The sequence below is a fragment of the Nycticebus coucang genome, chromosome 11 (assembly GCF_027406575.1).
Source record: "Nycticebus coucang isolate mNycCou1 chromosome 11, mNycCou1.pri, whole genome shotgun sequence".
Classification (NCBI taxonomy): Eukaryota; Metazoa; Chordata; class Mammalia; order Primates; family Lorisidae; genus Nycticebus; species Nycticebus coucang.
In genome coordinates, this window is record NC_069790.1 from 112825481 (window position 1) to 112839916 (window position 14436).

The window sequence follows — 14436 nt, forward strand, 5'->3', positions numbered from 1 at the left end:
GCCTTCCCAAGGGCAGGAGTTTGTTCTTCTACCATTTTTCTTCTGAAATCGAATGGACAGCCTGGTAGATAGAGGATAAGGCCCTCAAATATTGTTGGGAGCATAAATAAAAGAGATCAGGCTGGCGTGGCATTGCCTGGAAGGTTCTTTGCAGTCTGACATCAACTCTGAGTTCTCTCACATCTTCTGTTTTAGGGATGAAGTTCTTTTACATTCAATCTTGCCACAGAACTGGCATGCAATAGCACCTAATGGGTTTGAAGTGAATGAACTTACCCGGGTTTCTACCCTTAACTCTTGCCTACTGGACTGCACAGTAGCTCTCTCCAAAGTATTTGCCTCTTTGTGAGCCCACCGTAACACTCTGTGCCTTTGTGTTTGTTATGATTTTACTAGAATGACTGGATTTCCTTTCTGTGTTTGGTTAATGGTTACCAGGCTTTTTAAATTTAATTTTTAATTAAAATCATAACTGTATACACTTATGGGGTACAATGTGATGATTTGATATACAAGGAAAAATGCTTAAGTCAAACTGATTAACATAACCATCACCTCACTTACTTATTTTTTGTGGTAAGACATTTAAAATTTACTCTTAGTTAAGGGCTACCAAGATTTTAAGACAGCCTGTGTTTGTCCTATGACACCATCTCAGTCTTCCCGAAACAATGGCACTTCTTTCCCTTAATCTCAAAGCACTTCTATGTAACTCTGCCTAAGCACACGAATTGTTCTCTTTCATTTTGCATGAGCATGTGAATTTCTCGAAATAGTAATGTTATTTTATTCTATTTATATCCCTAGTGTCGAGTATAGTATCAGGCAGGTGTATGGTAGGTACTCAGTGAATCAATTTAGATATAATTTTTAGCAAAGATGTCACTGATTATTTTAATCAAATGGAGTTCATGTTTGTCTTGGAGATTTTTTTTTTTTTTGATTCAGAAAATTTTTCAGGTATCCGTATATATTCTTACACCCACATACAAAGTAGTAAATAATATATTCATAAATGACACATTGATTCAAAAATGATTTTCCAAGTTAGTACCAATGTCAGCGTAAATGTGTCACTGCAACAGAGGCCTTAAAAACGACACATGACAAACCCAGAGCAAAATGTTAACTATGATGTTGTTCTTAGATATGTTAATTAAATCTCAGGTATTTTGAGCTTATATATATATCTCATCTGAACTCTTTGTCAGAAACAGAGAGTTTCTGCTATGGACTTAGGTTCCAAGAGTACTATCCTTACCTAAAATCTGTTTCTTTTGGTCTAGATTTATGATCCCAACAACAATCGGTATGAAGTTCCAGTCCCTCTGAACATACCCAGTGTTCCATCTAGCACCTCTGAGGGTCAGCTCTATGATGTCTTCATTAAGAAGAATCCATTTGGAATTGAAGTTCGCCGGAAGAACACAGGCACTGTAATGTAAGTGGCTTTTAGACTGCTTCTGAATCAATGTTTAACTGTACATTCATTGCCAGGACCATTATCCTTGGAGGTATCCTGGCTCAAAGCACCACAATGTCCATTTCCAGATCCATGAATACATTGTTTCCTTCAGGTGTACTACAGGGATTTTTAGCATCCTGGGAATAATTACTGAGGCAGTTGCATGTACCAGGGAATTCATCCAACCCCTTGTTATGGGGCACCTGTTCTACATTAGGTGCTGCTAGTTATAGAAAAATGAGGCTTCTCTTCTCATGACAAAAATAATAAGTAAATAACAAATATAATTTAAGTTACAATGTAAAAGGCAATTGAGATAATGATGATTATACTGTGTAAGAAAAATAGCAGGGGTAATAGACAGCTGTAGGGAGCTTACTACTTTAGATGGTGTGGCCAGAGTAGGTCCCTCAAGGAGCGGGCATTTGAAATGAGACCTGGAGAGGAGAAGGAGAAGGAGAAGGAGCCAGGCATATGGAGATGGGGGACAGGGAGAAGCATTTCAGCAGAGGTCTAGTGCATGCACAGACTGAGGTGAAGCAAACTTGGCACATTAGGGATACAAAAACTCCCACATGGATGGAGCACGGTGGAAAGTGGGGAGACAAGAGCTGGGAGACGAAGCCAGGGTTCTAGGTGGGCTTCAGATCAAGTACAGCCTGGAGGGCTTCTGAAGATCTACCCTGGATCTGTGTAGAAAATGAGCTGAGGGAGGGCAGGGTGGAGTGTGCACAGTGGAGACGGTGAGAAGAGCGTGGACTTGGAATTGTGAAGGGCATGCTGAGAGGAGGTAGTGACGGGGGGAAATGGAAGAGCGAAGATGACACCTGGGCTTTTAGTAAAGACATCTATAATTAATTAAATAGAGTTTATATTTTATTTGGAAGATGAACAGTTTCTGGGAGATGGGAAGGGAATCAAGAGTTCTGATGTTGCCCTAGAAAAGTCAGCTGCTTGAAGCAGAGAGAAAAGCCCACTTTCTTTTGTTTTTTTTTTTTTTTCCTTTTTCTTTTTAAGCCCACTTTCTTTTTCAAACCTACCTGTTGTGTTGCAGCTGGGACTCTCAGCTCCTTGGCTTCACCTTCAATGACATGTTCATCCGCATCTCCACTCGCCTGCCCTCCATGTACATCTATGGCTTTGGGGAGACAGAGCACACAGCCTTTAGGAGGGACTTGAACTGGCACACGTGGGGGATGTTTTCCCGAGACGAACCCCCAGGGGTAAGTGCAGGGCAATCAGGGTCTGTGTCTCTGCCTCTCTGCAACCACACTGTGTGCCCTTTTTGTTTCGTCTTCCCCAACTCAATTCAGATTGTCACATTCTGCTTCTAGGCAAATGGGCCAATTCTCAGGCTCATTTGTTTGCATGTGTTTCATTTATGTCATAGAGAAGGCTAGACCCATCTCAGCAATCAAAATTTTGTTGAGTTTCTTTGTCAGCTCGATGTCTTAACCTCTCACCACTTCTCCCTTCTCCTTTCAGTACAAGAAGAACTCCTATGGCGTCCATCCCTACTACATGGGGCTGGAGCAGGATGGCAGCGCCCATGGTGTGCTTCTGCTGAACAGCAATGCCATGGGTGAGATGACGCCAGCACTGCCCCTTATTTTTGTGTGCCAGTTATCATGTAGTAACTTTAGAATGTGTTTGACCCAGGTGCTCCCTGAAGTCAAAATGATCGCCTTGTGTTCGGTGTTTGTTTTATTCTTCTTGTTCAGCTGTTCTGTTTATTTTAGTCCAGTAACATGTGATAGCAAGATTTAACGCAATTCTTATTTTGACAAAAACCGCATGAGAAAGGATAAGTAAAACCGGGTAAATCCCAGATCACCTGAGGTCAGCTGGTGGGAGCCATCTATACAATCGGAATTAGTGCTGACACTGGGGGGCAGAGCAGTCACTCAGAGGGTGTGAAGGTGTGTAGATTTGTATGGTACATAGGAAAAGGATGGAAGATTGTGGGGAATGGGGAAAAAGCATGTATGTAAACCCTGCCGAAATCCCCAAAAGGGCCATGTCTGAGTTAATAGTGTTGTACTGATGTCAGTTTTCTAGTTTTGACAATGTACAACGCTTATGTAAGATTAGTTATCATTGGATAACATCTGGATGACGGAGACACAGGAACTCTCAGTACTATTTTAACACCTCCATCTGAGTCTTAAACTATTCTTAAATTAAAAAAAAATAATTTTTTCAGAAGGAGAATAAAACGTAATAAAGCTAACCAATGGGAAGAAAACTCCAGGGATGGGACTCTGTAGACTTTCAGTTAACTTCTTCAATTCTGTATGAATACAGTACAAAATATCTGCTCTTAACACTTCACAATAGGGAAGGCACAGGAAGAGGGAGAAGTTATGGAGTTCAAGGGTGATTCCTCATATTCAAGGTTTTCAACTGGATTGGCATTTTCCTCCACTTTCAGATGTAACTTTCCAGCCCCTGCCTGGCTTGACGTACCGCACCACAGGGGGAATTCTGGACTTCTATGTGTTCTTGGGGCCAACTCCAGAGCTTGTCACTCAGCAGTACACTGAGGTAGGGGGAAATTCAATTGGTTTTCAAGTATTTATACAGCACATTCAGTGTTCTAAACCCACATCATTAATGTAACTTTCAGATGACAACTGGAATTATTGGTGTTTCTCAGAGACAGATTACAGAATAAGGAAAAATACATCCCAATAAATATTTTTTTTTTTTTTTTTTTGTGGTTTTTGGCCGGGGCTGGGTTTGAACCAGCCACCTCTGGCATATGGGACCGGCGCCCTACTCCTTGAGCCACAGGGGCCGCCCACATCCCAATAAATATTAAATTCAATACCTGTCTAAGTGTTGCAGGATGGTAGAACTAGTAGTGGTATTAATGGTGATTGTGTTGGTGACAGTGGTAGAGGTGATGGGGTAAGAGTGGTGGTGAGGGTGGTAGAGGTGATGATGGTGAGAGTGGTGGTGAGGGTGGTAGAGGTGATGGGGTAAGAGTGGTGGTGAGGGTGGTAGAGGTGATAGGGGTGGTGGGGGGTTGAGGTTCTGGTTCTGGTGACAGTGGTGGTTGTGGCAATAGTAACACAAACACGTACTGCTTACTGTATGTCATCCATTTATTATTTACGGCATATCAGACCACTGTACATACATTAACTCATTCAGTCCTCACAAAAACCACATAAGGTGCTATTATTATCCCCAATTTATAGGTGAAGATGCTGAAACAGAATGAGGCTACTTAACTTTCACCGAGGTCACACAAGCTAGTGGGACTAGAGCCTCTCTGCAAAGCCAAGCATTTTGCCTCCGGGTTCTGTGCTCTTAGGAAGTAGGGTAGGATGCCTCTGGGAATCAGAGTCAAGTTCTATTCTCTAGGCTTCCTAGCAAGACGCTTTCCACAAGGTGTCGCAGTGGCTCTGCATCTCTTCAGTTTCTCTCCAGATTTGAAATTTGTTGATTAGCTTATGACATGGAAAAATATTTTTATTACTGCATGTAAAAAACTTCCAACTCATTTCTCCTTTTTGAGGACTAATATTTTTTGTCTATTTTCTAGTTGATTGGTCGGCCTGTAATGGTACCTTACTGGGCCTTGGGGTTCCAGCTGTGTCGCTATGGATACAAGAATGACTCTGAGATAGCCAGTTTGTACGATGACATGGTGGCAGCCCAGATCCCCTATGTGAGTTCACAATCATGGCTGTGGGACCTTGTAGCTCACCCAAGTGTCTCTGTGTCTGGATTTGTTTGTCTGACTTTTGTGGGACTCTAAAAGATATTAAGTGCTTTCCATACAATACCACCCTGAGCCTCACCCCAGCTCTTGTCCCCGTCTTCCAGAGCTAGAAGCTCAAAGATTCACAGTGACTTGCCAGAGGAGGAGGAGAGAGGGCTGGCTCCAGGGTTCTCTCTGCTATATGTCATTGCTTCCTTTTATTCCTTTCATATGACTTCAAAGCATTGGGTCAAAAAATGCTTGCTTCTGTAAGAATAAATGATCCTCCAAAAAGTATTTGCTTAATTTCTCAACAAATTAATTCAAATTTGGTCAGACTATTGTATATGTTGATATGACCTTAGTTCCAACACTTCTGTCCTCTTTGAGCTAATCACCAGATCCTGCAACAGGTCTCCAGAGGAAATATATATCAAAACAAGTGCAATCCTTTACCCGAGGACAAGAGAGAAGTTCAGTAATCAGAGAAGTGACCCATTAGCCACTTACATACTTAATTTTATGCTACTTACTTCTCTGTTATTTACAATTGTTCCAAGGCAGAAAGTACATTTTGTAGCAACAGACCTGTGTCTTATTACCCCTGAGATTGGATATTTCAAGGAATTATCACCCCTTGTTTTGCTTTGTTTTATAGGAGATTCACTATCTGTGTTCTGTATAGTGAACACTATTTTCTCTGAATGTGAACCAAGGATACCAAAGGGGGGATGATCGTAATCACTGCTTGTGTGAGCAGTTTATGAAGCACTTTCTTTTCCGGCATTTTTATTTATTCTCACAACAGTCTTGCCAGAGAGGCATTACCAGCTTCTTTCCTGCTGACTTAGTTTTTATCTTTACAAATGAAACTTGAAAAACGAATGAATTTCCCATGACTTGTACCTAACAAACAACAGCGTTGTCTGCAGTTCGCCCTCATGGAGGGGCGGGGTGTTCTGTTGACCCTGGACATGTGTGACCACAGCCACTCAGTTTCCCATATCCCCCCACAGGACGTGCAGTACTCAGATATTGACTACATGGAGCGGCAGCTGGACTTCACCCTGAGCCCCAACTTTGCTGGATTCCCAGCTCTGATCAATCGCATGAAAGCCGACGGGATGCGGGTCATCCTCATCCTGGTCAGTGCCTAGCAGGACTGTGTGGTGTCTGTCTGGGAGCAGGGTGGGCCCTGGCAAAGAAACCTTTGTACTGTCTTTCTTCCCATGTGATGAGAAGTCAAAGTACAGTAAGTGAGGGATATTTTTCAGGACTCACAGAAACTACTGTTCAAATGGAAGCTTGGGACTTACTTCCCTCTTGAGTTCTCCTTTGTTCTGTCCCTCATTTATCTTGCACTTTGATTTCAGGATCCAGCCATCTCTGGCAATGAGACACAGCCCTACCCTGCCTTCACCCGGGGCGTGGATGATGACGTCTTCATCAAATATCCAGATGATGGAGGCATTGTCTGGGGGAAGGTATGATTTTAGCTAGGATTCACTAATCCCTAGCCGAGGGTGGGGTGGGTGGAGGGGCTTTCACTGTTAGTGTGTTCACCTGTATTGTTTTTTGCCTTCTCCATTTGGTCCCTGTAGTCAGAAGTTCTTATTTTCTCACTCAGTATTTGTTAACACAGTTAAGGACTTTTGAAGTAGTATTAGATGCTTTGTGGAACTCACTTTTCTGTGGATCAATCCTGCCTCCTAATCAGAGTATAATTAACCCTCGGAATATGGTTTGCAATTTCTTAGGAAATACTATTAGGGAAAATGTCTAGTGTATGGTGCCCCATGATCGCATTAATGTACACAGCTATGATTTAATATTAATTAAAAAAAAAGAAATTTAAAACCTGAAAAAAAAAAATATCTAGTGCATTGCTGTTGAACATTTTCCTCTCTGCAGGTCTGGCCTGATTACCCTGGTGTTGTTATTAATGCATCTTTAGACTGGAACAGTCAATTGGAGGTAAAAAGCCCTTTGTGGATCTTGGGTGAGGTCAGGGTGGCAAGGAGGGGGCAGCTGTAGCCAGCGTACTGGACGCGCCCAGGCCATGTACTTGTGTGACAAAGGAGAAGCACTTAGGGAGTGCCCTGGATGTCAGTCTGTGTGCCAACTGCTTTACAGGTAGGAATATTTAACTCTCAGTTTGGATGCAGGTACTTACAACATCCTTGGAATTTAAGATCAGGGAGCTTAAATTACTTGTCCATGGTTTTAAGTGCCAGAATAATGATTTCAAATCTAAAGCTTAGAGAGTCCAAAGGCCCATGAAATCTCCAGTGGATGATACCTCCAGGAAATACTATCTTTTCTCTGAATTAATATACTTGTTGGTGTTGCCTTGGATGTCTATTTTAATATGAGTCTCCACCCCCTGTCTCTAATGATTGGGTCGTTTCTCTTTGTATTTTTTTCCCCCACAGGTGGTCTTCTTTACCTCCTTGCTTACAAATCCTTACAAAACCCATTCTATCTGGGGTTTCTCAACTTTGCTTTTACCTTTCAGGTTTCAGACTTAGGTTAAAGCTTGCTCTCTTCTGGGAACAGGTTCTTGCTTGTAAAGGATCCAGGTAGCCCATGCTTCTGGACCTGATTTTTCCCCTGGTTCACTAAACTTACTGGTTTCTTACTGGTCCAGGAAACTTCAGCCCCATCCTGTGGCCAAGATGTGTGCCCTGTAGGCTGATGCAGCCTGTTTGCTTTCTTGTTCGTTGTTGTAATAATACCCACAGCATGGTTCTCAGAAAGAGGGTGGGGGACCTTCCAGAGACCAAGAATCTTGCCTGAATTCCTGAGCTCTTCTTCAACAATGATCATTCTTTCTGGGCAGGAATTGTCTCAGGGCATGTGTAGGAGACAAGGGAAAGGCCTATTTCCTACGGCACCTGCCAAGAATTGAAAGGACAGGGATATTGTTCTCTACGTGGTCAGTAATGTGCTATATGCATTGGGAGAGGAGCCACTTCTTCTGTCAGGGGCTGGCTACTGTTTTATGAGGATTGGCTACTATTTTATGAGCTCCACAGCCCATTAGCCATTATGGCCAATACTGGCATCTTCAGGGAATTTGGTGTTAGTTATAGCAGTGACTAGGAGACACCAAGTGGCATTTAGTGGGTGGTATCAGAGGATGTCCATAGCTCTGATTGCAAGGAATTCTCCAAAAAGAATTCTCTTGCCCCAAATGCCAAAAAAGACTCTGTAGATAGAATAATTTTAACTATTTATATTAGTAAGACACACTCAGACTGGTGGGAATGAGGCTACTGACGTCAGGTCTGGCGTCACTGAGGATAGCATAAAAGAAACAGCCAAGAAGCCTGTGGAAAGCAGATTTCTGAGTGGAAAGTTCAGGAGATTTAATTCAGAAAGTTTGGGATGGGGTCCAGGAGTTACGTTTTGGTAGCACAAAGTGAATAGTGATAGGGATCCTGGGGCCTGATGTGCATGTGGGTACCTCACTGGTGGAAACCCAATGAAAATGAGAGAGGAAGAATAGATAGCCATGGGGCAGAGCCAGCACCGTGGAGAATGGCAGAACGTTTTTCAACACACAGGCAAGGATCATCTGAGCAGAACTTAGTGAGGTTAATAAATAATGGTTGGTCAGATTTCCCACATGTATCCCATATGGAATACAGACCTGACTTGGATTTGGCTGACATTGACTCTGTTTAATGTAACCCTCCATCCCTCACCCCATCCTACTGTTTCTAACCCTGCCTGATCTGGAGCACTTTGTTTTTGGTGAAAGTTTGTCTTTGTCTGGTTCCATGATTTCTACCTCTGTCTTCTAACAAACTCAACTCTGGCATGCCTCCCTTCCTCAAGATTCCCAGTGATGGTGGCTAACTACCATCTCATTTCTCAGATAGTCAGATATAAGTTATCTTTCTGTTTTCTTATTCATGTTCTTTTTTTCTTTTTTTGCCTTTTATATATGCCTTTTGTCTACAGCATAGAACAACCAGAGGTCCTGTAGACCCAGTCCTCTTTCTGTTATTCTTCCTTCCCTCCACACCAGCTTTATTTGGCTTTTTAACTCTTAAAATGCCATGGTTAACACAGAAGGGGCTATATATGAGACATACAAAGGACCAAGCAACATGGAGTATATTGAGATTTAAGGATATTTGCTGCTGCTAAGCAGTGTGAACCCACAATTAAACACTGAGAGTATTTACTTTATGTCAGGTTCTAAGCTAAACACTGTAGGTATCACTCAGAAAACCATAAAACAAGGGTACTGTTCTAAAACATGTTACAGTATAGTTAAGGAGTTATAGTTTAAGGCCAGGTGCAATGGCTCACACCTGTAATGCTACCACTCTGGGAGGCCAAGACAGGTGGATTGCTTGAGCTCAGGAGTTTGAGATCAGCCCAAGCAAGAGTGAGACCATTTCTCTACTAAAACTAGGAAAAACTAGCTAGGCATGGTGGCCCATGCCTCTCCCAGCTACTACTCAGGAAGGCTGAGGAAAGAGGATTGCTTGAACCCAGGAGGTTGAGGTTGCTGTGAGCTCCCAAGGGCAACAGAGTGAGACTCAATCTCAAAAAAAAAAAAAAAATAGCTTGAATCCACTTTTCAGGTTAGTAAAGACATTGCTTTTATTATGTGAGGAAAGACGAAGAGAAGGTTGAAACTTCTTTTTTAAGTCCTTCAAGCTTATGTTACACACAACTGCAGTTTTCTTGTGATTCTGAAAGCACAGAAGGCAGAGATGCATACTCATTAGTCTATCATCATAAAATGTAACTGTGCCTCTTCCTCCCCTTTCCCAGGTGGGGATGACATGGGAGGGACCCACCTAGGCGTTTCTTTCCAACCAGTTGCAGTACCTTTGATGTCTGTAGTCTTAGGAAAGGCTAGGGCAGAAGTTGAGGGTTGGGCTTCATTCCGTGCACACAGAACTGAATTCAAGGTGCTGACTGTTACCATTGACATTGTTACAAAGAGGAAAACAGTCTGTAGATATTTTACGAGTGCTGAGGAGGCAGGGAATGCATGCTATTTTTTTCTCTTTGCACTCCATGTTTCTCTAAAAAGCCAAGAACATTATTTCGGCTCTGTTCAGACTATCTATCATCAGGTAGTACAAGTCTTTGCATGATTTGAATTCTCAGTAAGTGACTGTTTGATGTCTGATATATTTGTTTGGAACAAGCAAATTATATTTAATTTTTATAGCAATACCGAGCTTATGTGGCCTTCCCAGACTTTTTCCGAAATTCAACTGTCAAGTGGTGGAAGAGGGAAATGGAAGAACTATACACTAATCCACAGAATCCAGAGAGGAGCTTGAAGTTTGATGGCATGTGGATTGTAAGTGCGTGTGGGTATCTGTGGACACGTACATAGGTGCGTGTCTATCTTCATTTGCATCGCTAACCTTTAACCAAGAGGATTATCATTATCTGAGGGAGACTTTGAACCTATCAGACACTTCCTCTAACTGGGAGTGGAACAGCCCAATACTCTTCATACCTTGTACCTGGCCTCAACTTCCTCCTCTTATAACAACCAGAGCTCCTGGCCTCAATTTCTTCCTGTTATAACAATAATCACCTCTGAGGTAATTACTAGGAATTTCTTAGGCCTTTGATTGCCTCACACCCTGAAGGAGAATATTTTTTAACCCTTTAGTCTATCCCCTGGTAGGGGTTCCTTGATCTTGTTAGCTGAGTCCCACCAGGATTTGATGAACCTACTTCCAGGGCTGCCATCTACAGATGTTACTAGATGTTGAATGATCTTATGTTGGCTACTTGCTTGTCTCCAAACTGTCAGGATGTAATTTTTTTAAAAAGCAAGCTGTGTCTTTGTTTGGCATTTCTAGGATATGAATGAACCCGCAAGCTTCGTGAATGGGGCAGTTCCTTCAGGCTGCAGGGACCCTACTCTCAACCATCCACCCTATATGCCATGTAAGGACTTGACCTTATTTGCTAGTAGAGCCATGGCTATAAGAAAGATAACCACTGAAAGAGCCCTGTGGCTAGGGTTCGTTCTGATGGCTCAGTGCATGTCCTCATTGGTGGCTTACTGGTGGCCAAAGTCAAATCATTTGAAGGAGTCTATCCAATTGGGTGTGTGCAAGTTACTGAACCCATTTGGTGGATTTCTCGAATTTGTCCGGAAAGCATTTAACAATGGTGGTAGCATCCTCAAAGGATTCACATACATAGATTTCTTAGTTTTTTAGGCTTTTGTTAATTCTTCTGCAGGGATTTGTTGTGTCACCAATGGGTGAAAAGTAGGGGCTTCTCCCTTATGATGGAGTTGATGGACTTTGGAGTTACACTTGTGCTCATATCTTGGCTTCAGAAATTATTATCTATGTGAGTTATGTGACCTTTCATGGATGTTGCCAAATCTCAATTTCCTAAGCTGTAAAAGGCAGATAACAATTATTTCCTTCCTGGAGTTATGATATGAATTACATGAAATATCATATCATTCTTAATTGACACATTAAGAGCCTATATGGGAGCCTTGTCATGCAGGATCAGACAACTGTGTGTCCTTTCCTACACCTCTGCCTTCTCCAGTGAGCTTGATGTTGAGAACATCAATTAGTCTTAAGATCCAGAGCCCAAGCCCTTGAAGAAAGGCCAGAGATAAATAGCATCAGGGCTGGCTTTCATTAGGTTTTTCTTTCCAGATTTAGAGTCCAGGGACAGGGGCCTGAGCAGCAAGACTCTGTGCATGGAGAGCCAGCAGATCCTGGTGGACGGCTCCACAGTCCGGCATTATGACGTGCACAGCCTGTACGGGTGGTCCCAGACCAGACCCACATACGAGTGAGTCACCATCTCTGTTCTCCAGTTGGCACAGGAAGGAAGGGCAGCCAGTGACTGGTGCAGCTACCCTACTTTCCCTTTCATTCCTCATTCTATAGGTTAAGAAGATTTTAATTATCACTATATAGCAATTCTTATTTATCAAACACTCCCCTTGAATATGGAGCAAGGCTCTATGATTATAATTAGGATCATATATTTAAAATAAAGCCATGGTTCCACCATTGGAAACAAAAGTTGGTCATAGAAAGAGAAACCAGTAGTTATCACAGTGCAGCTTGTGCTATAATAGTTTTAGTTATAAGAGGCAAAGGGCACATAGAGGACTGGACGTTGCTCTCCTTTATTTCCAAAGTGAATCATCTGTTCAGGGTTGTTTTTTTTTTTTTTCTTTTTTTCCCCCTCATTTGTTGGAAAGTCAACTGGTTGTTCTACTGAATTAGCATAGTCCCACTTTGCAAGCTTAATGAATAATATGAATTATTCCAAGGGAAATATAAAGAGGTTTATCCTGTGCCTCTCTAAATACAGAAAAGCAAGTATTAAGCAAATTGATAGCAAGATTTAATCTGCACGGTGCAGTTCTCTGTAAAACACTATGAAAATGCACAACTTGTCTCCATTGTCTGGGATGTGTCAGTGGAGACCTCATTACAGTGCCTATTTCCCTGTCCCCTCCAATCATGCAACAAACATTCTGCCCCCATGCCCTGGCTCAGAATCTCTGGGACCAGAAGCTCTGTGGCCTTTTATCCCCTGCTGTGCCCTCAGTTCACCTTCTTGCCCCCCTCCAACCAGAGCCATGCAGGAGGTGACGGGACAGAGAGGGATTGTCATCACTCGTTCCACATTCCCCTCTTCTGGCCGCTGGGCAGGACACTGGCTGGGTGACAATACGGCTGCCTGGGACCAGCTGAAGAAGTCTATCATTGGTGTGTGAGAGCATTCCCTGGGCTTCTGCCAGCAGGGAGGGGAGAATCCTTGGTGAGGAAGGGAGAAGGCCGGTCACAAGGGCCTGGTCTGACACACCTGTGGTTCTCATTGCAGGCATGATGGAGTTTAGCCTCTTTGGCATATCCTATGTAAGTGTCCTTTGGATTCCCCTTAGTCCCCAAAAAGATGGCAATGTCTTTCAGAAATTATCAACGGGCTCATTTCATTCCTTTTTCTTCCCAGACAGGAGCAGATATCTGTGGGTTCTTTAATGATGCTAAATATGAGATGTGTGTTCGCTGGATGCAACTGGGGGCATTTTATCCCTTCTCAAGGAACCATAACACCATTGGGACCAGGGTAGGACGTTACTCCCTACTTCAAAATTATTAAACCCCCTGTCTCAACAAGACATATTCCTCTGTGATATTTAGATTATTTATGTTGTTTAGTCAGAATTGTACCAAACACTATCAGGAAGAAGAGCAGAGGAGGACACGCAGAAATTTTCTCAGCTGTCCTAGGAACAATTCATTGACTTTTTCCATTGTATTAAGAATATCATCTGGGTCTCATATGCAGTTGTCTTTTGGTTAGTTGTGTGTGATCTTCATTTGGAATAATCTTTTCATCCCTTATGTACCCCTAAAAGGAGCTCCAAACATTCTCCTTTCTTTTTTCTTTTCTTTTCATTTCTTTCTTTTTAATATTTCCAGTTTTTGAAGTAAAAACAGATTATACAATTGAGACTTTCCCACCTTTCTAATGTAAACATTAAGCAGTATAAATTTCTCTTTTTGCTCTGCTTTAGATGACAGAAAGACAATGAAAAATCTCTAAACACTTCTCAACTAATTCACAGGTCAAAGAGAAAGTCTCAATAGAAATTAGAAATATACTATCCTTTCTTTTCTTTAGAGACAAGACCCTGTCTCCTGGAATTCTACCTTTGTGGAAATTTCCAGAAGTGTCCTGCAGACCAGATACACCATGTTGCCGTATCTTTATACATTGATGCACCAGGCCCACACAGAGGGCACCACTGTGGTGCGGCCCCTTCTCCATGAGTGAGTGTCTAGCCAGGATACCAGTGATTAATGGAGAATTTATTTCATTCTCTAGGGTGGCAGTTGATGCAAAATAATTCTTCTAAATCAAAGTCACATTTGCCTTTTGACATCAGCTCCTGAGGCACACAGCATACTTCTTACTCCTTCAGTGCAATGTGACACAATAGACTAGTGATTAAATGAGAATAATTTTTGAAATGAAACAGCACAGTTAAGAAGTTTCTAATTTGGCTATGCAAAGGCCTATCTATATTTTTTTTTTTTTAGGCCTATCTATTTTTTATAGCAATTTGGTTACATGGACCTAAGCCGACATGAGGTTAGGTCACAAAACACAGCCATTCTGGGAGAGAGTTGAGGGACAAAGGCCATGTTTGTATTTAAAATGTGCTATGGTTAAGAAATACGGAAGTATGTTACAGGAGAGAGCACATCCAAGTCCAAGCACT

General features: G+C 42.2%; 1 protein-coding gene across 1 annotated transcript in view; it reads left to right on the forward strand.

The window, feature by feature from the left end:
• Positions 1-14436, forward strand: part of MGAM (maltase-glucoamylase) — an 89482-nt gene that overhangs the window by 57690 nt on the left and 17356 nt on the right. Inside the window, exons 27-41 of the mRNA XM_053553463.1 lie at positions 1287-1441; positions 2520-2688; positions 2951-3047; positions 3897-4009; positions 5016-5141; positions 6191-6319; positions 6548-6658; positions 7086-7148; positions 10372-10506; positions 11021-11108; positions 11846-11984; positions 12783-12916; positions 13032-13066; positions 13161-13277; positions 13836-13984. Of these exons, the coding sequence (XP_053409438.1) occupies positions 1287-1441; positions 2520-2688; positions 2951-3047; positions 3897-4009; positions 5016-5141; positions 6191-6319; positions 6548-6658; positions 7086-7148; positions 10372-10506; positions 11021-11108; positions 11846-11984; positions 12783-12916; positions 13032-13066; positions 13161-13277; positions 13836-13984 (1760 nt within the window). The remainder of the gene's footprint in view (positions 1-1286; positions 1442-2519; positions 2689-2950; positions 3048-3896; positions 4010-5015; positions 5142-6190; positions 6320-6547; positions 6659-7085; positions 7149-10371; positions 10507-11020; positions 11109-11845; positions 11985-12782; positions 12917-13031; positions 13067-13160; positions 13278-13835; positions 13985-14436) is intronic.